Source organism: Phycodurus eques, chromosome 19, assembly GCF_024500275.1.
Source record: "Phycodurus eques isolate BA_2022a chromosome 19, UOR_Pequ_1.1, whole genome shotgun sequence".
NCBI classification, from domain to species: domain Eukaryota; kingdom Metazoa; phylum Chordata; class Actinopteri; order Syngnathiformes; family Syngnathidae; genus Phycodurus; species Phycodurus eques.
The window spans coordinates 10226166-10249639 of record NC_084543.1 but is presented as its reverse complement, the minus strand read 5'-3'; the positions used below and the strand labels follow the sequence as shown (position 1 = coordinate 10249639).

The 23474-nt window shown below is 41.7% G+C and overlaps 2 protein-coding genes across 2 annotated transcripts in view; both read left to right on the top strand.

Annotated features, from left to right (window-relative positions):
* Window positions 1-2553, top strand: part of LOC133417803 (protoheme IX farnesyltransferase, mitochondrial) — a 29045-nt gene extending 26492 nt beyond the window's left edge. The window contains exon 7 of the mRNA XM_061705925.1: window positions 1891-2553. Coding sequence (XP_061561909.1) covers window positions 1891-2291 — 401 coding nt within the window. The 3' untranslated portion in view covers window positions 2292-2553. The remainder of the gene's footprint in view (window positions 1-1890) is intronic.
* A 4242-nt stretch (window positions 2554-6795) lies between these two features.
* On the top strand, window positions 6796-21821 carry hs3st3b1b (heparan sulfate (glucosamine) 3-O-sulfotransferase 3B1b). The gene is made up of 2 exons (XM_061705926.1): window positions 6796-7538; window positions 18950-21821. Exons 1-2 carry the CDS (start codon window positions 7054-7056, stop codon window positions 19566-19568), a joined length of 1104 nt encoding a protein of 367 aa, XP_061561910.1. The 5' UTR covers window positions 6796-7053; the 3' UTR covers window positions 19569-21821.
* Window positions 21822-23474: the final 1653 nt, after the last annotated feature.

Here is a 23474-nt window from a genome sequence, read left to right as displayed (position 1 = left end):
AGCATAGTTGCTTCTGGTAGGGCTGTATATTAAGAACCTCATGATTTGATTTTGATTCTATGTTGCGATTCAATTCAATTTTGATTCTTGAGTTGATAATTTGATTTCATAATGATTAAATTATTTGATACTGATTCATTAATTCCTGCCCATGTGAACGTGATATTTCACCATTTCTTTTTTGAGGGCTCTCAGATCCATCCATTTTCAGAACCGCTTATACTCACTAGGGTCGCGGGCGTGCTGGCGCCTACACCAGCTATCTTTGGTTGCGAGGCGGGGTACACTCTGAACTGGTCGCCAGCCAATCACAGAGCACATAAACCACCATTCACACTCACATTCACACTTACGAGCAATTTAGATTAGTTAACCTACCATGCATGGTTTTGGTATGTGGGAGGAAAGCGGAGTATCTAGAGGAAACCCACACAGGCACGGGAAGAGCATACAAACTCCACACTGCATCTGAAAATAAAATTCTGCACAGTAATAGGGCATCGTAACATTGTAGTGTTAGCCTACCTGGGGCTGCACGATATATTGTTTGAGCATTGTCATCCCAATGGACGTGCACGTAATAGTCACATTCCAGGGTCTGCTGTGATGTTGGTGTACTGTAATATCATGAATCAACTGTAATATTAAAAGTGAGCAGCAGAGGGACCTATTTGGACAGCTAATAAGATTAGCACTCATTTTACGGTAAATTATAACGTTTCAGACAACACACAGAGCAGCCCAGAGTGTTGTATACGTATCTCCTTGTATGATAACTATGAAAGAGGATATGGCAAACAACGTACACCTGCTGCATTTCCTATTTCAAGCTTCAGAATTAAACTAATATAGGCTGGAACTCACCAGTTGCGTGAGGTGCATTCAGGGACACTGTAAATGGGACTGAATATGTACCTTGATCCTTTTGTAATACAATACATAATTATAAAAAATGGATTACTCAAAATTATTTGTATCAGAATGCTTTAGTTATCACACTGTGATCATTTTGAATTTATTTTGTCTTTTACAAAATATGTTGTAAATATAGTCAGCCAGAGCTGCCTGGAATGCATTGTCATCAATGTAATTTCACCATCGTTCCTGTCATACTGTGATGCATGTTTTTGTTTGTACATAAAGAACTACATTCCTGTTTTTGTTTTATTTCCTCATTAAAAAACAAAATTAAAAAACACCAAGTGACATGTCGTGCTGCAGCTGGCTACTAGTGTGGACTGACTGTGTGGCAATAAAGGGAAAATGAAACGTGAGTGTTTTGAGTGTAATAGCCTGTCAGCAACATACAGTATTGGGAGGAAAAAAAATATGAACTATGTCCTTTTTGGACTGGTGAACATAGTTCATAATTTTGAATTATGAACTGAACTAGTTTATTTTTGGAATGGTGACCTCAACTTTGAACCAGGTTGCAAAGAAAATTAACTTTCCCAACAATGATCCTGTATTATTTCAAATTGCAATATATGCCAAGGTGGGGGTGGGGGGTGAATCACAACAGCATTCCCCCCCCAATATCATGCAGCCCTAGTAACTACTCATATGTCCATATGGAGTACAAAAGTATAAAACATGACAGTCCGGTGTAAACATTGAAGACCACAGCATGTACACTTAATGTTTTTTCTCCTGCAAGTTGTGATGAAAATTATCTAAGACCTTACTTTTGTGTTTTGGTCGAGTGTGGCCTTCATCCATACAACATGAATCACAGGCTAAGCCCCCTCCACTGGCCAGGAGGTGAAGTGATTCAGAGAATTTGCTGAATCGATATTGAAGTAGAGGGAAGAATCCTTCGATTGTTTGATGTTTCTGCTCACCCCTAGCGTCCGGTCACACGCACTAAGCCCTGCCTCTTTCGCTCTGCAGGTGCTCTGCTGTTGGGCGGCTTCCTGTACAGCTGGCAGTTCCCGCACTTCAATGCCCTCAGCTGGAACCTGAGAGAGGACTACTCGCGCGGCGGCTACCGCATGATGTCGGTCACGCACCCGGCAATGTGCCGGCGCGTGGCCCTGCGGCACAGCATGGCACTGGGTGGCCTTGCGACAGCCGCGCCCGTGCTGGGTGTCACCACGTGGACCTTCCCCCTTGCGTCGCTGCCCATTAACGCATACATTACCCTGCTGGCCTTCCAATTCTACCGGAGGGGTGACCGCACCAGCGCCCGCAAGCTTTTCTTCTGCAGCCTGTGGCACCTTCCCATGCTGTTGCTGCTTGCGCTCACGTGCAAGAAGCCTCGCGACGACGACGACGACGCTAGCACGAGCTAACACAATTGTGTGGGTTGGACACATCGTTTTTACACAAAACAATTTTCATGGCCCCGGTGTCTGCATTGTAAATATGTATTTATTTATAAGAGGGCCCAGCACTACCTCTTTTGTAAGGCAAGGGTGTCAAACTCATGGCAGCCCACATCAAAGGTAGGCCATCTTGAAACCTTTATAAACTGTACAGGAAATGTTTAAATAACATTTAATCATGATTAGCACAGGAATTTAATCAGTCTAATATGATGTAAATAAAAAATAAAACCACTCCTATGTTAAACATGAAACACATTTGCTTTTAATGACTAGTGGCAAGCATATGGTGGCTGTTTAGCTGGTGGCTAGTGCAAGGAGCTAACCTAACTGTCTACTCCGTCCTATCCACAATTCATCAAATGTACAACACTGATGTAACACGATCCAAATCGTAGTCCTTTGTTTGCAACCTTAAAGAAACCACTGCCTTTTAATCACCTGTGCTAGCTAGCGAACTAGTCAATTTTGCAGTTTACATCACTCTGATGGACTCAAATGCTCAATGCTGCTGGAACATGATCCAAATTAGTCCTTTGCTTTAAAAGGTTTGAGAAAAGACTGCTTTTAGTCACCAGTGACTAACTATTGGCTAGCACAAGAAGCTAACATAGCAGTCTTCACTCTCCAAGCTACATTTTAATTCCTGGAGTTCTAGCTGACAGCTAGCACAGGAAGCACACTTCACTCAGTGCTTCATTCTATAAACAGATGGACTTAAATGCTTTACACAGGTGGAACAAGATCCAAATTATAGTCCTTTGCTCACAATTTTTTTTTTAAGACTATTGTAATCACTCGTGACTAGCTAGCAGCTAGATCTATAAGCTAATGTAGCAGTCTACATCTTCACTTCATTCTACAAACAGATGGACTCGAATGCCAAACACAAATTACTTAAGATCAAAATGATAATCTCACAAAAAGTAAAAAAAAACACACAAAAAAACACTTCCATTTATCACAAGTGAGCTAGCACAAAAAGTTAGCCTAGCAGTCGGTATCATTACTTACAACTTCATTCTACAAACCGATGGACTCAAATGCTTGACACCGACCGGTTGGACAAGATTCATATTAAAAGTCCTTTGCTCAATAATGGTCAAACACATCACATTTTAAAAATAGGGTCCTCCTTAAAACATCAACCTTGCTGGTTGAATTTTTAATAATCCTAATTTAACAATGCACCTGTTGGTCAACACGGGCGCCCCTTTCCGGCCATTCATTCTGACATTTTGGTGTTTGGTTACATCGCTATCGCTGTCCATCCTGCCGCCATAAAAGGTTGGGACATCGTTAAGGGACGTGGGGGACGTGTGAGGGGTGGTCTGATGGATTTTGTCCAAGGCCGCTTGAGCTGCAGCGTCCTCGTAAAGTGCCCAAGCTGATCCAGAGTTTCATCCGAGAGGGTGAAAGGGGATTGAACAGACCAGCTGTTTCATCCGGAAGAATAAGAAGACGGAAAAACACACGACCTGCTTGGGGATCCGATGTCAACCAGCTCGGCCTAAACATTTATTTGCTTTTTTTTCGTCCGCGTGGAACTCAACACTAGCTCAGCTTTTATTAGCCACATGCTAACTGGAAGGTAAATAATATGGGAATGTCGGCATCCTGTGAAGAAACAAGGAATCATATCTCAATACATAAAAACGTAACTGTAGCGTTACCTCAATATCCAATACACTTTTGTCAGGCATAGATTGTGAATTAACTTTGTCAGAGCGGGATTGAGAGGGAAAGTCGGGTTATGACTTTTACTCATCATTTTACATCATTTGGCGGTGAAAAACGAGCACTTTCGTCAGGCATATATTGTAAATTAACTTTGTCAGCGTGGGATAGAGGGAAAGTCAGACTGACTTTTACTCATCATTTTACATAATTTGGTGGTAAAAAACAAATTGCAACGTGACTTTTATAAGCACATATTTGCTTATAATGTCCAAAAGGTGCTGTTCATTTAATTGTACTCTCAAATGTGATATTAAGGATTAAGTGAGCAAATGACAAAGTTTTGGAAAACGGTAAAAACATTTTTTTTTAAAAGTTAGCAAATAGATTCCCACTCAGATGTTTTGGTTAGCCTGTTTGGTAAAACAGCCTCCAGTGTTTGGTTATACTATAAGATTCATTTTTTTTTTTTTTTTTGTACGTTCATGTTACAGTCAGGATTAACTACACGAAACGACTAAATTACTTTTTGGAAACAGTAAAAGATTTTGATGTAAATATTTTTTATATATATATATATATATACTTTTTGCTCGTTTGTTTTGTATGCTCTTACAGTGTATGTTTTGTGTTTTTAATTGTTAAACTAATATATTATTTCCCTTGATTGGCAGTAGGGCTGGGTTATTAATCGATTTTATTAATTAATTTGAGTTGTCAGAACATTTTTTTTGTGAAATTGTATTTTTTGGGGTGGTTTCTCTTGTTGAAAGCCCATCCCCTCTGACATACACTGTTGACACTAACAACATGGCTGGGAATAGAGAGGAGCTACTTTACAAAAGCAGTGTCAGTGTTGCCAACTAAGAGTTTGGTGGCAGTATTGAGGAACTTTTAGCGACCATTTTTCAAAAAAGTGACTAGCGACAATAATTCCCACCCAGATTCTGGCAACATTAGCGGAATAATTTTTTTCCAAAATAGTTTTTTGTATGATGAGAGGAGCCCAGTGGAAGGCAATTGCAGAGTTAATCGTGCTGAACATTGCTAAAGACAAGAAGTTGCAAAATCAGAAATTTATCACCATGTTTTGATCAATGTTATGGAATTCCAAGGAGACTCATTTTATTATGTGCATTTTTTTCAACATTAAATTGTTCATTTATCAAAAGTCACGGTTACAGGAATTTTATACAAGTTAATCCTGGGGTGGGGGGAAACTTTAAAGCTTGTTTTGTTTCAGAAAAAAATGAAGCAAATAACAGAAAGGGGGGAAAAAAGCAAAATTAGATTTAAGTAAGATAATTGTCGTTTGCTTTTCTATATGCTAATGTGAGAGAGGGAAACCAATAAAATGAGAAATCGGTGTGTGTTTCTTGGTAGATACAAAGACATTTAGGGGTTACTGTGCCACCTGTTGCTCAAGTGTGGGGAAAAATGTCACAGATGTGCTTGTAAAATATAGCAATGCCGTGTATCGTGTCTGTGTACATTTTATGTCTTTGAACAATGACATTACGATGGGAACGACGACAGCAATTCCTGAACACTTTGCAGCTGGATTTAAGCCTGCATGGTGAGTACATACCAATAGTCACAAAAACATCTTCTTTTTTGTCCACATCTATAAATAGTATATTTTTACTACATGAAATTAATATTTCTGTGAGGTTGCAACGTGATTCCCACTCTAAATAATCTCTACATCAACCTCTCCTGAACTTGCCAGATCAGTTTTCATATAAAATTTTTGCCTGTTGTGCTCTTTATCATTTATTTATATGTCTATGTCAATGTTATAACAATGCATACATGATATATATATATATATATTTAAATCTAATTTGGGAACTTATATATAAAAATGCTTTTACTTATGTGAAGGGATTGATCATTTATATTGTGTGTGTAGTTCTGTGGCATTCTACAAATAGTTTTCATACTTTAAAAATATACAAACTATTACTAACTGAATTATAAATTATAGTATTTAAAACGTAATGTATTTTTTAAAAATATAGAGCTAAATAAATACGTCCAACAAGTTCAGTTGTTGATTTAATGCATTTATGTGCAGTCTCATGCAACTAATGTACAACCTACGTAATTAATTAGCCACACAGCAAAATAAGAAGTTATTGTTTTCAAGAATAGTTAAAAAAATATATGGGATTGTTTTTTCCCACATTTGATGTCAACTGCTGTTGGTTTAAAGTCGATTTAAAAGTTGCAAATGAATGACTTCCTGTAAAAGAAATCATTTAAAATTAAATCATAGATTTTTAAACAAACGTTTTGGGGTCTGTGATTCCTGGAAAGAATTATTGCTCACATTTTACTGAAAAAAATGACGCTGCAAAATCATCACATCATTAATTTAAATGCTTCAATTTCATGCACTCCCTTTTATTAATAATTGATAACAAACAATTCAGTGACATGCTTCAGTTTTAACCAATGCAACGTGATAAACTTACATTAGAAAACATCGTTGCAACCTTTTTATGTGCGTTGTGAGTTTGTCAACCAACACTTTTAATTGTCATTCATAAATAAACCGATATGTTTAAGATATTTTCCAAGCTCTCCTAAAGTCTCCCTTCGGCTCTTGACCGTACTTGTCGAGCCCACGCTTGAAGCCACGCCCCCTCTTTCCTCATTGGCTCGCTTCCATCAACAAAAGAGCGCGTATGCATTCTGCGAGCGAGCCGTGATTGGCCAGCACCACCGCCAATCATATGCCACGCTCCTTTATAAAGCTCTCCCCTCCGAGTGTGCGGACTCCGACGTGAGGTGAACCTGCGTCGGCATCGAGGAGCGCCTCCAAGTCGCTAACTTTTACACTTTTGGTTTAGCCTTGAAAAAGGTGATTAATGACCTGTCAATGAGCCCCCACCGTCGGATAAATTATTCTAAATCTTTCGCTTGACACTGTCTTCGCCGAGTTTGAGTCGTTTCCAGGTGAGCCATGAGCGCGGTTCGTCTAGGAGGATTACCGGAGTGACGGGAGGCGACATGCCCCGCTGGGACGTGCCTGTGACCGGGGAGGCTTATGGAATATAGCCCGCCGCGTCCCAGCCCGTGTTGCCGTTTCCCGGGCGCCGTCAAGAAGAAGGCGCTCCTTCTCAGCATCATGCTCTTCATCTGGATGTTCGTGCTCTACTCCTGCGTGGGTCCTTGCTCCACGGGAGTGCTGCTCGACTCGCCCCGGGACCGAGACCGGGACGGGGCCGAGCGCGCCGACCTGCTCTCCCGGCTTCGGTGGGAGGACGTGGACTACTACGAGGAGCCGGCGGCCGCCCGCGGCGCCGCGTCCCGGGACTTGCTCCTCAGCGACGCCCCGGAGCCCAGCGCCATGTCGAGCTTCTCCAACGGCGCCGGGAGCAAGAAGCTGCCGCAGGCAATCATCATCGGGGTGAAGAAGGGAGGCACTCGGGCACTGCTCGAGTTCCTGCGGGTGCACCCGGACATCAGGGCCGTGGGGGCCGAGCCGCACTTCTTCGACCGCAACTACGACAACGGCCTGGAGTGGTACAGGTAAGACCCCCACACACCCCTAGGCCCCATATTACTCAGATTTGACACTTTGCACAATTCATTTCATAGCATTTGAAATTAAAAAAAAAAAAATCAATTTCTCTGATATTCCCAACCCTGGTCCACACCTAACTTAATGTTTATACTGTTTAACATGAATTTATTAATATTTTAATGCAATAAGAATCACTTTGGCACAAACTGGAATACACTTTTGCCCAGTTTTTGCATCATTTTGTAAAAATTTTGATACATTTCTACGATGATATTGCACACCATAATCCTCCTACTATTAACTGCAACTTTGTTTTTACTATTTAGCATGAATTTATTGAGACTCAAATGTAAAAGGAAGCATTTCGACACCGGTTGCCATGCACTTTTGCAGGTTTTGCATCATTTTATAGCAATTTGTATCCATTTCCCTGATATTCCGCACCCGAGTCTACACCCTACTAATTACGACTTTGTGTATTTTACGATTTAAAATGAATTTATTGGCCCTCGCCTTGAATGCAAAAAGAAACATTTGGCACCGATTGGAGTATTTTTGTGTGTGCTGACTCCGAATATTGTCGTTCAAATGTGCAGCGTGCACTGATCTCTGTTGGACGCCGTGCAACACTGCAGCTCTTGTGGCTTTTTCTTCTAAACACTTGGACATGTATTGCTCTGCAGCTTTGTTTTGGCATGGTTTACATTGAACATTTTAAATTGTTACAAATGTTCTGGTTATAGGCCACAAATGTGTCAATGTGCTTGACGGGTGGGGGGATGTGGGGGGGCATATGAATGACCAAGCCAGGAGTGCACAATGAGAGTCAAAAATAATTCATAACAATGTCCTTGTTGTTTACACGACAACATTTTTTTTTAACATGCTTGGTCGATTAATCCCCCAAAATATTTTTTATTCCTTGTATTTTAAGATAAGATCATATCTGCTTTTTTTAGTCATGTTATTTCCTATGATAATGTATAAACTAAACGGGTTTTTTATGTCTACGAACATAATCTTAAAAGTAAATTCTGTACTTTGACGAAATTGATCGGAATGAACATTTAAAGTAAAATAATAATAATAATAATAATAATTTGTGACTTTGACAGATTGGAGTGCGTTTTGTACTTTTAGCTTAACTCAAATTTGAGTTTTTCTGGCTTTCCTTTTGAGTAGTTTTTTATTTTAATTTCCACTATATTATAAAAAAGACATTCCACAGATGTTGCATTCGTTTTTAATTAAGATTTAAAGTGTGTGTGTGTCATTGTTGTAGTGTACGACAATATAATAAATCAAATGTATTTATTACATCATACATATGCAGCATGGTATGCTAGCGTTTAGCACGTCTGCCTCACAGAGCTGAGGTTTGTGGTTCTAATCCCAGCTATGGCTTTTCTGTGTAGAGTTTGCATGTTAGGTTCGTTTTAAGACTCTAAATTGTCCATATAGGTGTGAATGTTGTTGTTTTTTTTTTGTGCCCACTAACTAGTGGGAGACAATTTCAATGTGTACCCCCACCTCTTATCCAAATCAACTGGGAAGGCTCTGGCTCACCCCTGACCCTAATAAGGGTAAGCGGTATAGAAAAGGGACGAATCTCTGTTGTCTTTTGTTATGAGGGGAAAAAACAAAAGTTGGAATAGTGTGTCCTCACAGCGATCAGTAGGTGTCGCTAGTATTTCCACTGCACTTTTTAACTGCTTTTATTCATACACAAAAAAGACAAAACATTCAAGTGTTTTCCCGTAACACATTCTCCCTCTGCCAAGGAGGTCATTCGCGAAGGCCTCCCCTCGCATAAAAAAAGAGCATGATGGACTGCGTGCGAACCGAGGCGCATTTATCCTCGCGTTTCCATTTTCTCTTTGCACCTGTTGGCTAGTCTGGAGTGTGTGTCTGGCTAACGTTAACATGCGAGCATCCAGCAAAGAGCACACGTCCCCCCTGTCCCCCCCCCGCCCCCCCTGTCGCCCCCGTCCCCAATACTATAATAGTATTGTCATAGTCGTATTTTATATGTATATTTTTAATCGTGAGGAGTGTAGCTGGACAAATGCAACCCAGTAGTGTTGAAAGAAATTATAAGAAATAAAGCAATAGTAATAATATAATAATAATAATAATAAATTAGAATAATAGTATGGTATAGCAGGAGTAGTGTTTCATATTTGATTGACGTGTCTTTGTTTGTTGGGAAAAGGATTGAATTTTTTGTAAAAGTCAATTTATACAAATAAATAAACACCTGGTACCATCTGCAGTTTAGTAATTTAACACCCCGTGCTGAATTCAACACGAAAGTGGATTTATTCCACAAAATCGACCAATTAGTCTGAAGAGAAACGATAAGAAATCAAGCATTGGGGCAAAAATATTAGTATATTTTATATTCGTATTTTTAAACAAAATGCTAAAAAAAAATATTTTATATTGTAAAAGTCAGTTTGTACAAATAAAGACCCCCCCCCCCCCCCCAAATGCCTGTTACTTTCTGCAGTTTAATAACTAAATGGCTCACACTGGGAGCTGTTCCTAATATTCCGACCACCTTATTGCAACACAAGAGGGTTTTGTTTTTTTGTTTTTTGTACTCCATCAGGAAAAACACAGCTCAATAGTGTCAAAAGAAATATGAACTAAATCAATCACTCAATCTCTATATTTATTTAGAGGTGCTGGCTAAAAAGTTGATGATGATCTTGAGCTTTTGAACTTTTGAAACCCAGAGGCCACCCTCCTCTCTTCCCGTGACGCATCCGGGACAGTCCTGCATGGCTGCTTGCTTCTTTTATTCACCCTCTGCGGGGTGCGCTTGAGTTTCCTGGCAGGTGACCCCCATCCAATGTCTGTAGCCCGTGACCCCCCACCCCCTCAAAAAAAAAGAGGCCACCTGCTCCTTTGTTTTTACTTTTTGCAGAGTCTCAAACCGTCGCGCTTCCTCCTGTGGCGCCGTTTTGCCAACATTGGAGGCTAGCATCGTCGTTGGTGCGGAACCTGAGTCGGAACGCTCTGCGGCGATTGACTGCTCAGGCCCAATTGGAGGATGTGCAGGGTCACACTGCTATCTGTTGACCATCTGACCACTGGACGTAATATGGTTGATATGTCGACAGGGAGCCACTATAGCTAAGCAATATTGCTTTATTGCCATACCGCAATACTGCCATACCATCATGGCACCTACACAGACAAATCAAATCTGGATTTACTTTTCCAAACCACCAAATGGACTGTCATACTGTTTGCGTAGTGAATTGCCATAACTGTCTTGCCACATTATTGCCTTACGGCCATGCAGCCTAAACACACGTCCCGTGTCCGGGTTTACACTTTCCAAACCTTCAACTTGACTTTATATGTCACACTATAGCTATCTATAGCGTCATCCTGCCATCTCGGCTCAATGCACAAGAAACATTAGGATTTACACTTCCAAACCTTCAAAGAGATGATGATGTCACACTGTTTCTGGGGTGAATGCAGCTATCGGCATATTGCCTTATGGCCATACCTCAGTACCGCCATGCAGTCATACTGCCTACACACTAGTTTTTGAGTGACTAATGATTTTTTTGTCGTCGACCTTATTGCGATGAAAGTCGATTAATCGATGGTGTCATTGATATTCTTTCAGCACAGGTAACAGAAGTCGCCAACCTTTCACCGGTTTCATGCAAAGACATATTTCAACGAACAGCCGTTGAAATAAATAGAAATAAATGAGTGAAAATACAAGACAACAGACAAGTCAAAACTCCGTCAATTGGGCATTTGTAAGATGAAGATATGTCAAAAACCTGATGAGCAATTAGTCGACTTCAAGCGTTAAACATCAATGCGGAGTGGTAGAGTCAACTAATTTGTACAACTCTTACTCAGACCCAAGACTCATCTGGATTTGAACTGAAACATTTTTAACTGGACCAATGATGTCATACTGATTCCGTAACAGAGGTTGTTATTGCCATATTGACTTTCGGCCATATTTCCATACAGCAATGTGGCCCAAGTGCCAAAACACACGTCACATCCAGAGTTATACTTTCAAATCTTCAACCGGACAGATGTCACACTGTTTCCGCGGTGGATGCAGCTATCGCCACATTGGCTTAAGGCCATACTTCCACACTCCCTACACACATACAACGCACTGTAATTGGCCTTTGTAATTGGGAAGTGGTTTAACCGCTTGATAAATCCCATCATGAGGGCCTTCCGTTCGCATTCTAATTCCAGAACGTCCGGAATCACTAACAGCACGCCCTCTACTCGGACGAACGGGTCTCTGTACCGGTCATTTTTAGTTTCCAAACGAGTGGCGTTTATGTTGAATTGTTCCACAGGTCATGCCCCATCCCCCCCCCACACCCCTACACACACGCACACCCTGTTCCCCCAAAGTGTGGACCCACTCATTCACAGTCCTCCAGCTCTGTGTGTCACGCTTGACCCATCCAATGTGGGGGTGGTGCTCCCTGCAGGCCTCGCTGACCACAAGTGTGCCCCCTAAACCTCCCCTTTGGTCAGCATGTAGCCCCCCCCCCCACACACACACACTTTCTGCCTAAGCTGCCATTACAAGTGGTTAATTGTGAAAGCAGAGGACCCCTCCTCAAGCCCCCCTATCCCACACCGATAGGGACAATATGGCCGCCTCACACACAAACACACACACACCAGTGTTTTGTTAACATAATCAACAATAAAAACACAAACCCTACCTGTGTGTCCTTAGCAAATTAGTCTCATTTTTAATGAGGTGATAATTCAGACGCCAGTGCACAACACCCCCTCGTCTTCCCCCAAACACCGCCCCGTAGTAAACTGCCATTTGCCGCTGCTAAATAAACACACGATAGCGCGTTATATTGCTGCTTTTCCCAGAGGCTGCGCTAATATTAATAATAACGCACGTTAATCATTATTGCCACGCATTGACAACGTTTTGGTCTCCTCCTCCAAAGAAGAGGAAGAGGGGAAAGTGATGACAGTAAACCTGTGAAGTTGCACTTCTTGTCCCAGGTATAAAATCCCATAGGTGGCCATTAGGCTGCCGGAGGGGTGGGGTGGGGGGGTCTCCTGAGGTTTCCATTAGCCTGGAAGTAAAAGCGCAAAGCTCATTAGAAGCCCGCCACGTGCATTCCCTCAAGTACGTGCACACCGCTGTACGAAAATACAACTGAGTTAACGCCAGCAGCAGCTCACCTGTATCTGAACCAACTGATGGCCACTTTAGGGTCTAGAAACCCGAAACCCAAAAGTGAAACCACAAGTTGACGGAAAAACCTATTGTTGCTCACCTGTCTTCACTACCAGTTATGGTTGATGCAAAACAAAGCAGCCCTGCCAACACTTATCCTCCACATACTTCCTGTTTGTGTGTGCGTGTGTGTGTGTGTAAGGGGGTTGAGGTGGCATGTGCTTTTTCATCTTTTATTCATCTTCACTGCACCAAGATCAAGGCATCTCATGTCTCATGGTGCATGTCAATTGTCAGGGAACACGCACACGCACACACACACACACACACACACACACACACACAGCACACACACAAGCTGAGTCTTCACCTGCAGCCCTCTCCACAGCTCGCTGGTTTTGTCGCATCCGCCGAGAGCTAACGCCTTGTTAAACCTTCCCAAGCTGACGGTCAGTATCCTCTTTCACGCAGAGACCCTGCAAAATTCACACAGCAACCCTGTATCCTGCAATCAAATAATTCGATGAAGTGTAAAATACTTGTCTGACAGGAACAGGTGGTACATTACTTTTTAAATTTTTAAAATTTGTTTTACTTTTTTAGCGTAACAAGGCAGGAGAAGTGAGTGTCACATGTGTTGGACTTCATACTGCCATTGCAGTATTGCAGAATAGAATTACACAAAGGCACTGTCCCCCTAGAATACTACCTCGGAAGGCAGAAAATTGGGGGGTTGACTTTGTCCCTTTTCTTTCCGTGCCTTGTGCAGTGGAAACTTCTGATACACAAGCACATATTCCTACCTCCGAAGGCGGACAATAGCCAGGTGGACTTTGTTATCCATTTTGTGTGGATTGCAGAATACTGTCGCTTCTCAGTTATGTCTAGAAACATTTGTAGAATACTACATCCAAAGGCAGAAACTTGCCATTTATAGCTCGTCCCCCACATTCTGTGTCTTGTGCATTGCAGAATCCCATTACACACAGGCCCAGTATTGCTTCTGATACTACCTTGGAATATCAGAACTTGTGGAGGGTGGCCAGTTGTTTCTAAAAACAAATTCATTTTGTCATTGTGGGGTGTTGAATGAAGAATTTTGAGAATTTCTTTTTTTGGGGGAGGAAAAAAAAAAAAATATGAGGTTGACTTTGTCTGTGTCATTTGCATTGCTCAATTACATTACACAACGGCGCTGTCCCACCTCTGTTACCTTTCTGGTACGATCGCCAAAGTCTTTCATCTTCTCAAAACCAAAACAAAAGCAAACCTTCCAAAAGTAAGCGACCGACCGCTACTAGGTTGACCGCAGTCTCGTTAGCACTGGATAATTCTGGGCTGCCGCGGTTACAAGCTACAGGCACTCCTGCAGTCTGCTTTAATTGGACACATGATGGCTACTTATGGAATTGAATCATTTGAGCTTGTCACAAGTCGACTGCAACCCCAACCACAATCATGTGTGCTCTCTATTTATGTCTTAACTACTTTCTGATGTCGCCTCGAAGACACGGTGAGGACTCGAAGCGCCTCTTTTTGTAGTTTTTTTGCTCCTTCAACAGCCTAATGATGGATGGGACGGGTTGCAGCGGTCGGGGTCGGCTCGGGTTTGGGTTGGTGCGGGGGGTCAGCGCGTTCCCAGGCTGCTGTGACACAGTGCGACCGTTTCGAAGCTGCATTTATCAACTAGATCAGCAGTTTGGCAGAGACCGTGTGTCGCCTTAAAGGGGAAACCACGACTCCTTGTATAAGTTCTTGTTGAGAAGCTTCTGCATGAGCCGTTTAGTTGTATCGCACTTAATAGCAGACCCCTCGCTCAACGGATTTCAATTTGGTCATAGAACAAAATAGGCAATTGATCTGGGTGAAGTGTCTGGGTGCTGCACTGTATTTTTCCTAAGCATCTGTCAATTCTCAACTGCAGTGGTGCCACTAGATACGATTTTAACTAGTTACCTGACCACGCTTGTCTAAAAACACTTGAATTCTAAATTACCTTTCCCCGTTGTAATAAATGCAAATGCAGTTAATCCATTCCAACCCACCAAACAAAAACACTCCCGAAATGTATTAGTGCCGTTTTTTTTTTCTGAGAAAAATTGCACTGAACAGTATTGTACTGTATTAAAAAAAACAGTAACAGCATTTGCCCGCCACATAATTTACAAACACGAGAAATAGGAGCACAAAACACGACTGTACCTAATGTATTGTCCCTCCACGTTCGTTTATTAGCAAACCAGTTTAATGGTTTCCTGCCATCAACTGGTATTGTCCCTCCACTGTAAGGAAACCAGTGTAACTTGATAGCGGCTGGATGTTGCGAGGTTTGTTGCCGCCATCTAGCTGGGGGGGGGTCAAGTCAAAAAATTGGCCAAGCGATGGCTAGTATCATGAAAAAACACTATTGGGCTTTCTCTAGACTGGAGTAAAAAAAAAAAAAAAAAAAAATGTTTATGTATTTTTTTATTGTTTCAGTTGGTTTTATCGCACTCAATAGCAGAGCCCTCCCTCCACAGATTTGAACTCTGTCAAAGGACAACATATTTCCTTAGATATGCCCTTCTGGGAGAAGTGTGATATTTCTTCACTTGGCCTCAACTTTTAGCGTTTAAAAAATGTAATTTTTTTTCCACCAGGCAAGAAAAATGGTGACGTGATCCGATGTCATCCCTATAATGCTAACGTTTGGATAATATCAAGGGATAACAATATACGTCCTCTTTCTGTGGTATTTCGTTTCAAACGCCATTTATGAGGGAATTGACATTTGTAGCTATGCAAACGGGCGTGACTCCAAAGCGTGTCGTCTCTTGCGCTTTGGATTTACGAGCGACGCCGCACTCCGCGGTTAAACTCCATGTCGGCGCAGACTTTTATTTCACAACGTCTGGCTTCTGTTTGTGCTTAAGTGCCACTTTATAAAATATACAGCAGAAGCCTTCAGTGGCAGAGTTCCGATGATGAATACGCACAATAAAGCTTCCTCGTACGAACGCCTGCGTCTAAAAGCACATCGAGTGTCCCCTTTCGAACATTTGCACATGTACATGTTTGATGTGAACAATCAAGTGGCGTTTAAGGTCCTTATTGGCTCCTTTAACAACAAAAAAGAGCTTTCTGTCTCCCACTTGATGTTCATGTGAAGGATCTGGATGAGGATGAGAGGCTCTCAAGAAGAAAGGGAGCCTTTCAGTGCTCGTTTCCTCCTTCCCCTCTTGAGAGATGTCACTTTGCCGTCGGACCTATGGAGCCTGCCGGGAAATCTCTGGGATCAATGGAGGCGGGAATGAATGTGGAGTGGTGCTCGAGTGGCTTTTGGATCCCACTCAAGTGTTGATGGTGCTTGTGGGCGCGAGGCTGTTTCCCCTTGAGTGGTCGATCGCCCATTAAATTGTGTGAATTCAGGTGCAGTACCTCCAGCTTCCATACTGTGGTTATAAAAAGGGTAGTGAAGTAAAAGTTTCATCGCACTTATGAGCACAGTCCTCGTTCAACGGATTCTGACTCAATTAAAGGACAAAATATGTAGCTTCTGTCAAAGAAAGTGTGCTGTTACCTAACTTTGCCCAAAATGTTATCTGTTCTGAAGAAGTGGACTTTTTCTGCAAGGTCAGAAAGCGGTAATGGAATGCAGGAGGAATGTATAGTGCTGCTCAAGTGTCTCAGTCGAGAGGCTTTTTGATTCCACTCAAGTGTTGATGGCGCTTGTGGGCACGAGTGCTCATCGGTTTAATTTGAATTCAAGCACGGTATCGGCAAAAGACAAAAAGAAGACAAAGTATCATCCTGCCTTTCCGAGGCTACAATAACCCATCCGCTTATTTGCTTGCATTCAAATGCAACAAACCCACCACGATTTGACATTCAAATGCATTCAGCATCCAAACCCAAGCGACAAGCTTTTGTATCAAACACAAGCCAGCCAGCGGTGGCCCATTATCGTCTAATCAAACGCGACAGGAGGAAGACGGACACATCAGACAGAAATAACCCACTTCCTGTCTGTTTATCTCAGCCGGGACCTGGTGGGTGGTAGCTGGGGGAGGTGCAAGGGTGGTGGCGGCCGACCTCCATTTGATGGCGTCATGTGACAAGAGCCTCTGCTTTGTGTCTTATCACTCCTTTTGACTTTGTCTTTTTAAAAAAAAAAATTTGGGGAGAAAGTTCTCAAAAGAGAAGTCATCGTCACTTTCTCATCCACGTAGATGTTCTCGGTGTCGGGATGTTTTCGCATGTTCCAATTGAAGCGCACCCCTTGAAAGGCTTCTCCGGGCCCTCGATAACCGCCTCTTGTATGTGCCTCGGACCTTTTTGCCGCCATACACAATGGGTCCGCTTTGAAAGGGCGGTAAAGAAACACAAGAGCTCGCTGACAGCATCTTTTAAGAGCATCAGCTCATAAATCACAAGGGAGGAGAATGGGCATTGTTTTCCCTAAGAGCCAAACCCCGCCTGCTCTCTTTTCTCCCCTTTTCTGGCAACACAGAAAAGTCAGAGGTGAAGATTTTTTTCTTTTTTTTTTTTAAGCAGTGGGGGAACCTCTTCTTGTGGAATTTGGCGCTTTTTTTACTGGTTCGCCATCCAAGCGTCCTCTTGTTTGACGCTCCCGCGATCGCAAATGCTTTGAGGGATTCGTGCCGCTCGGATCAGCATAATCGCTAACCCGAAAGTCTGATTAAACTTGTTTTTTTGCTTTGCTTTTTTACAAGACAAGTCCAGATCTGTGTGACAGACCACCAAGGACTACACTGAAAGAGGTTTGATGAAGATCTGATATTGTATTTAAAAATAAAAGTCCGAAACCTAATAAACTACATTTTGAATGCATCTCAAGATTCAAATTAACCTTGCTGGTTACATTCCTTAACCGAAGAGCATTGACGTCCGTATTATTGGGAAGCTTTTATTTTGAAGGTGGCTTTCGCCGCGAGTTGGCGACTTATTACCGTAATGCCTAGTATGAACAAAATTAGGGGCGGTTGGCTTGATTGCTACTTTACGAGTGGAGGCTGGCTTGACCGCAGTCATTTTCGGGGATCCTTCGCCAAACCGATGTTGTTTTGCACAATGCACATACCGGCCCTATGTACCTACTGGGGGCGTGCCTTTAGCATCCTCCTTCACGCGCACCCTTCCCCCTTTAACGTCCGCATGTTGTCCTCAGCCACGTCCGGTTTTCCTCTCTATAAGCAGCGTGTCGGCAGGGAATGCTCCCAGTCAGTCAAGCGGAGCGCTCATCACTTCACATCATTTATAGATTTTGGAACTCGGTGCACACATAAGGCGCGCCGCATTATATGGACCCGTCCATTTTGGAGAAAATTTAAGACTTTTAAGTGCACCTTATGGTTGTGAAAATACGGTATATGTTTTCTGAAATTTTATTACACTTAATAGCAAAGCCCTCACTCATCGGATTCCTACTCAATCAATGACAAAATGTGCAGTTGTACCGAGAAGAGTTTGCTATTACGATATCTCCTTTAAATGTTTGTCAATTCTGAAATATTGGAATTTTGCTAGTCTAGAGTAAGAATGAGGTTTTATATTATTTTTCTGGTTTTGGTTGGTTTTAAAGGACCTAATTCCTGAATCTTCACGCAATAGATTCCCACTCAATCAAAGAACAAATTATGCAACCAATCTGGGACAAGTGTGCTGTTATTTAAAGTTTCCTTAATTTTAATTAGTTCTGAAATATTGGACTTTCTCTTGTCTTGGTGTCCCAATGCAAGCAATGTGATGAGGCTAACTGAACTTTTATCTCAGAGGTTTCACCCCGTAGGGGCTCAGTTATCGGTCTGCCATTTTTTCGCATTATTTTTTGTTTTTTAGTCAACCTTTCAAATTATGTTACTCTAGCCAGAAATTGAACCACAGAGCCTCCACCAAAGCCGAACAATAATGCTAGATAGAGGGAGAGGTAGTGGATAGAAGCTCCACAGCCTTCGCATTAAGCAAAATGTCTTTGTGTTCCGGTTCATTTATAAATTCCTCAGTCAGTCTTTGCAAAGAGAGATGTCTTGAGAGTAAGTGATCATGCTAATGCTGCAAGCTAATTGGTTTAACCTAACAACTAATTGCTTTTTGACTCCTCCAATGAGGCTAAGTGGGCCTCGGTGAGTCATTGATCACAAATACAGTCCATCTACTTGATTACATGACACAACATCTCTAAACTCCCATCTCTCGTCCTGGCAGGGATCTGATGCCCAAGACCCTGGAGGGCCAGATCACCATGGAGAAGACCCCCAGCTACTTTGTGACCAAAGAGGCACCCGCCCGGATCTCGGCCATGTCGCGAGGCACAAAACTGATTGTGGTTGTGCGAGACCCGGTCACCCGGGCCATCTCGGACTACACGCAGACGCTGTCCAAGAAGCCGGACATTCCGTCCTTCGAGAGCCTCACCTTCAAGAACAGGACTACGGGCCTCATCGACACGTCGTGGAGCGCCATCCAGATCGGCATCTACGCCAAGCACCTGGACAACTGGTTGCAGTACTTCCCCATGGAGCAGATCCTGTTTGTGAGCGGCGAGCGGCTCATCAGCGACCCGGCCGGCGAGCTGGGCCGCGTGCAGGACTTCCTGGGCCTCAAGCGCATCATTACCGACAAACACTTCTACTTCAACCAGACCAAGGGCTTCCCGTGCCTCAAGAAGGCCGAGGGGAGCAGCAAGCCCCATTGCCTGGGCAAAACCAAAGGGCGCACCCATCCCGACATCCGCCCCGAGGTGGTGCGCCGCCTCCGAGACTTCTACCGGCCCTTCAACATGAAGTTCTACCAGATGACAGCGCACAACTTTGGCTGGGATTGATGGGAGGGAAAGACTTCTTTATCTGTATTTTTTATGATTATTATTACTATTATTATTATTGTCAGATCCCTGTAATTGAATGGTAAATGTGGAGATATTGCTATATATATATATATATATATATATATATATATATATATGTATATATATATATATGTGTGTGTGTGTGTGTGTGAGTGTTTGTGTGTGTAAAATGTACAGAAATCTATTTTATAATAATTTATTTTTATTTCCAAGCAATTAATTCACTAAGCTGCCTAACCCTATTTTCCTAACATCAGGCTCACGTGGTTTTCTTTGTTTTGTTTGTTTTTAATGAACATTCCTCGTGTCCGTTTGGCAAGCGTTTCCGGCCTGCGTTGTCCTGCGGTCCAGTTAAGAAAACCGTAATCATTGATGAATTGAAAGCAGAGCTCAGAGTAAAAAGCGCCAGATTACGGGTACAAAGAGCCCACGGAGGTTTCCTTACCATCGTTATAATCGCTACTACCACTAAAATCTGTTCCAGTGTTAGTGTTGGTAGTGTCGCTACTAGCGCTGTTATCACCAATCACACTAGTTTTGCTGCTCTCGCTACTAACACTACTGCTGTCATTACAATTGCTAGTAGTGCAACTAACGATAGCGCCGCTAGAAACACTACTAATGATATTACAGCTACTAGTAAGTGTAGTTTCTCTACTATTGCTAGTATCTCTAGTATCACGCTATTACTGCTGCCATCGTTACAATCGTTAGTATCACTACTAGTGATACTATGACTAGTAATGCTACTAACAATAGTATCACTACTATTGTTCCGATCGATACTTTTCTGACTTTTGTTAGGACTGCCAATTGCAACAGCTATTGCTACTGTTGCTAGTATTGCTACTGTCACTACAATTGCTATATTGCTGCTACCGGATTCTGACTCAAGGTATTGCTAGTAGTGCTAGTATTGGCACTGTCACTACTATCGTTAGTATTGCTACTATAGGCATCATCAGCACTAGCATGGGTATCACTACTATCATTACAATCAGGAGCATCGCTACTATAGTTACTATCATTAGTATTGCCACTATAGGTAGTATCACTATTAGCACTGGTGTTACTAATATTGCTAGTAATGCTACTAACGCTAGTATTGCTAGTACCACTTCTAGAGTTGTCATCGCTAGTAACTACTCACAATAGTATCGCTAGTAACGCTGCTACCGTTCCGATTGCGACTATCACATTTATTCCTGAAAGTTAGCTAGCAGCTAACGCTACCTTCCCAAAAGTCAACACGTGGACTGACTGGACTAATTAATCCTCAATGTGCGCTTAAAGAACACATCCAACATTTGTATTTGTAGGACTTTTCTTCCCCTTGACGCTGCTTACACAAACAAACGAGCCGTCTCTCAAATGTTTTTGACGTTATGCTAATGGACGTCGCTATTAACGGACAAATTGATTTCCATCTGCCCTTTTTTTTTTTAACGCTGAAAATGTTAATTCATGTTCATCCATTCTTGTATGGAGCATCGGGAGGCTAAACTAGGCTAGCGTCCAACCAACATGTTTTATGCCTTGTTAACAAACCCCTCACGCGTCAAATGAGCTCTACTTTCTGGCAAAAACATTTTTAACGTATCCCACCGCCATATCTTTTCGCTTTTTTTGTTTGTTTGTTTTCTACTTGAATCATTGATATGCAAGAAGGGTGATAACTGTGCGGTTGTCGTTGCGCTTTTTGTTAGATCGTACATTAGCAGACGTCACGTAATAATACGTGAGGCCTGAATGTAGCAAAACAATGCTTTGTTGTTGTGCCTCTTAAAATTATACAATTCCTCACCTTCGACTGCTTGTTGTCTTGGTTTAGTTGCTATTTTTTCTCGATTCCAATTTGTGGGTTCACATTTTGTTTCCTTGGTGCAATGTTTGAAGAAGCATTTACGGTTCTGACATTCTGCGTAGAAAGACTTTCAGGTTTTTTAATGGGGAGGGTTCAACCGGGACCGCCGCAATTATGCGAAACATGAGATTAAAAAATTACCCTGCGCTCGCGGTTGCATTGTTTTTATACGGTTGAGTTTTATTCAACCTGACTTTGTTTCTTTGTTTTACCCACAACAACACGTGTGATGCGGAGATTCTAAAGACTTATTTTTTTTGGTGCTTGAATTTTACACACCATGCAAAATGCAGCAGCCATTTCTAGACAATTAAATACTAAACATTCATAATATTTCTTTGTATGAAGAAATAAATAAGTATATATTTTACCAAACTCTTGTGCTGTCTGTTTGACTTGTATCCCCAAATGAAGGATGCTATTTCAATACTATTGCATTCTACATTATTCTACTTTATACACAGGTGCAGACCTATCAGTAAATACTATAGTGTATAGCTGCCATAAATAAATTCACATATACGTATAATCTTTATAGTATAAAGTAAATCAAAAGTTTAGAGTTTTACCTTTGGTAGTTAGTGTACATTTAATTAATAATCCTAATTTATGTATGTGTATAGATATAACTATATTTGTATGTGTATTTTTGTGGGAATGAAGTGTCTGTAGTACGTCAAATGTTTAGAGACTCCTCAAAAGATTTGCAGACAAACATTAAAAAGTCACTAACGATAATATGTCCCTTTTAAATTGTTTGTTAATGTATAAAACGTATAGAAAGATATCAATGACGCCAAGAGTCACTTCTGGGTTGTGTTGCCGCAGTAATGGTTGGAGGGTACCTGAAAGCACCATGCAACAGGTGTCTCATCAGAACAATTAAAGGAGGGCAGAGCTGAGGACGAAACCGGATGAGACTGGAAACTGTGTCAGCCAAAATGTCAGTGTGTTTATTTGTTTTGCTTTGTTTTTTGTCTAAAAGTGAACTTTCATGCGGGTTTTGGACGTGTAGCTAAGAAGAAGAAATACAGACTGGCCATTTGGTAGGAAACATTCACAGAGACCACCATGAGATGACATTTCGGTTTTTGGGATGTCATGTCCTCAAACATGCTAATTGAGGACGACTTCTGGCCATTCTTCTTATTTTCTTATGCAAAATGGAGTCAGCATTATGCAACAAAGGTAATTAAAAACATTTTAAATTATTGATTTATATAATTCAATATTTGATTTATTGCAAATGAAAAGGTTTATCAATACTTTCAGTAATAACAAAATACAATGTGAATTTGGTTTTACTAAAATAACTTTTAAATGCACTTATTTATTTACCTACTTCATCTTCAAATGGCCTGTTGCATCTGACCATTTCAAATGTGGCCCTTGAGCAAATTGAGGATAAAGCCATGTTTTTCAAGACAAAAAGTTTTTCTTGTTTGTTTTTTATTGAAGTTGTATTTTATTTTTTATTTTTATTTATTTATTTTTTTTTATTATTTTTTTTTAATGAAAAAAAAAAAAAAACTTAAATACTTTTTGTTTTCAGTGTGACCCTAATTCACTCATAAAGTGTGTTTGTTTTAATGTATTTGTACCTGTATATAGCTCACATTTCTGAGTTTCAGGGTTCAAATCTCAGCTCTGAGCTTCCTGTGTGTAGTTTGCATGTTCGTTCTGTGCTTGCGTGGGTTTTCTCTTGTTGCTCCAGCTTCCTCCCACATTCCCAAAACATGCATGTTAGATTCATTGAAGAGTCTGTCTTTCGGTGTGGATATCAGTCTGAATGCGTGTTTGTCTGTGCCTGCAATTGGCAGACAACCAGTTCATGCTGTACACCACTTCTCGGCCTAAGTCAGCTGGTATCGGCTCCAGCTCAGCTGTGAACTAAGCAGAATAGAAAATGCCTGAGCGGATCGATGCTTCCTGTTCTGGTCTGATGTGGCAGGGCCACGACAGAAGCGGCGCGTAATTTTACCTTAAACCAGCCTTGAAACACTAACAGTCGGTCTAGA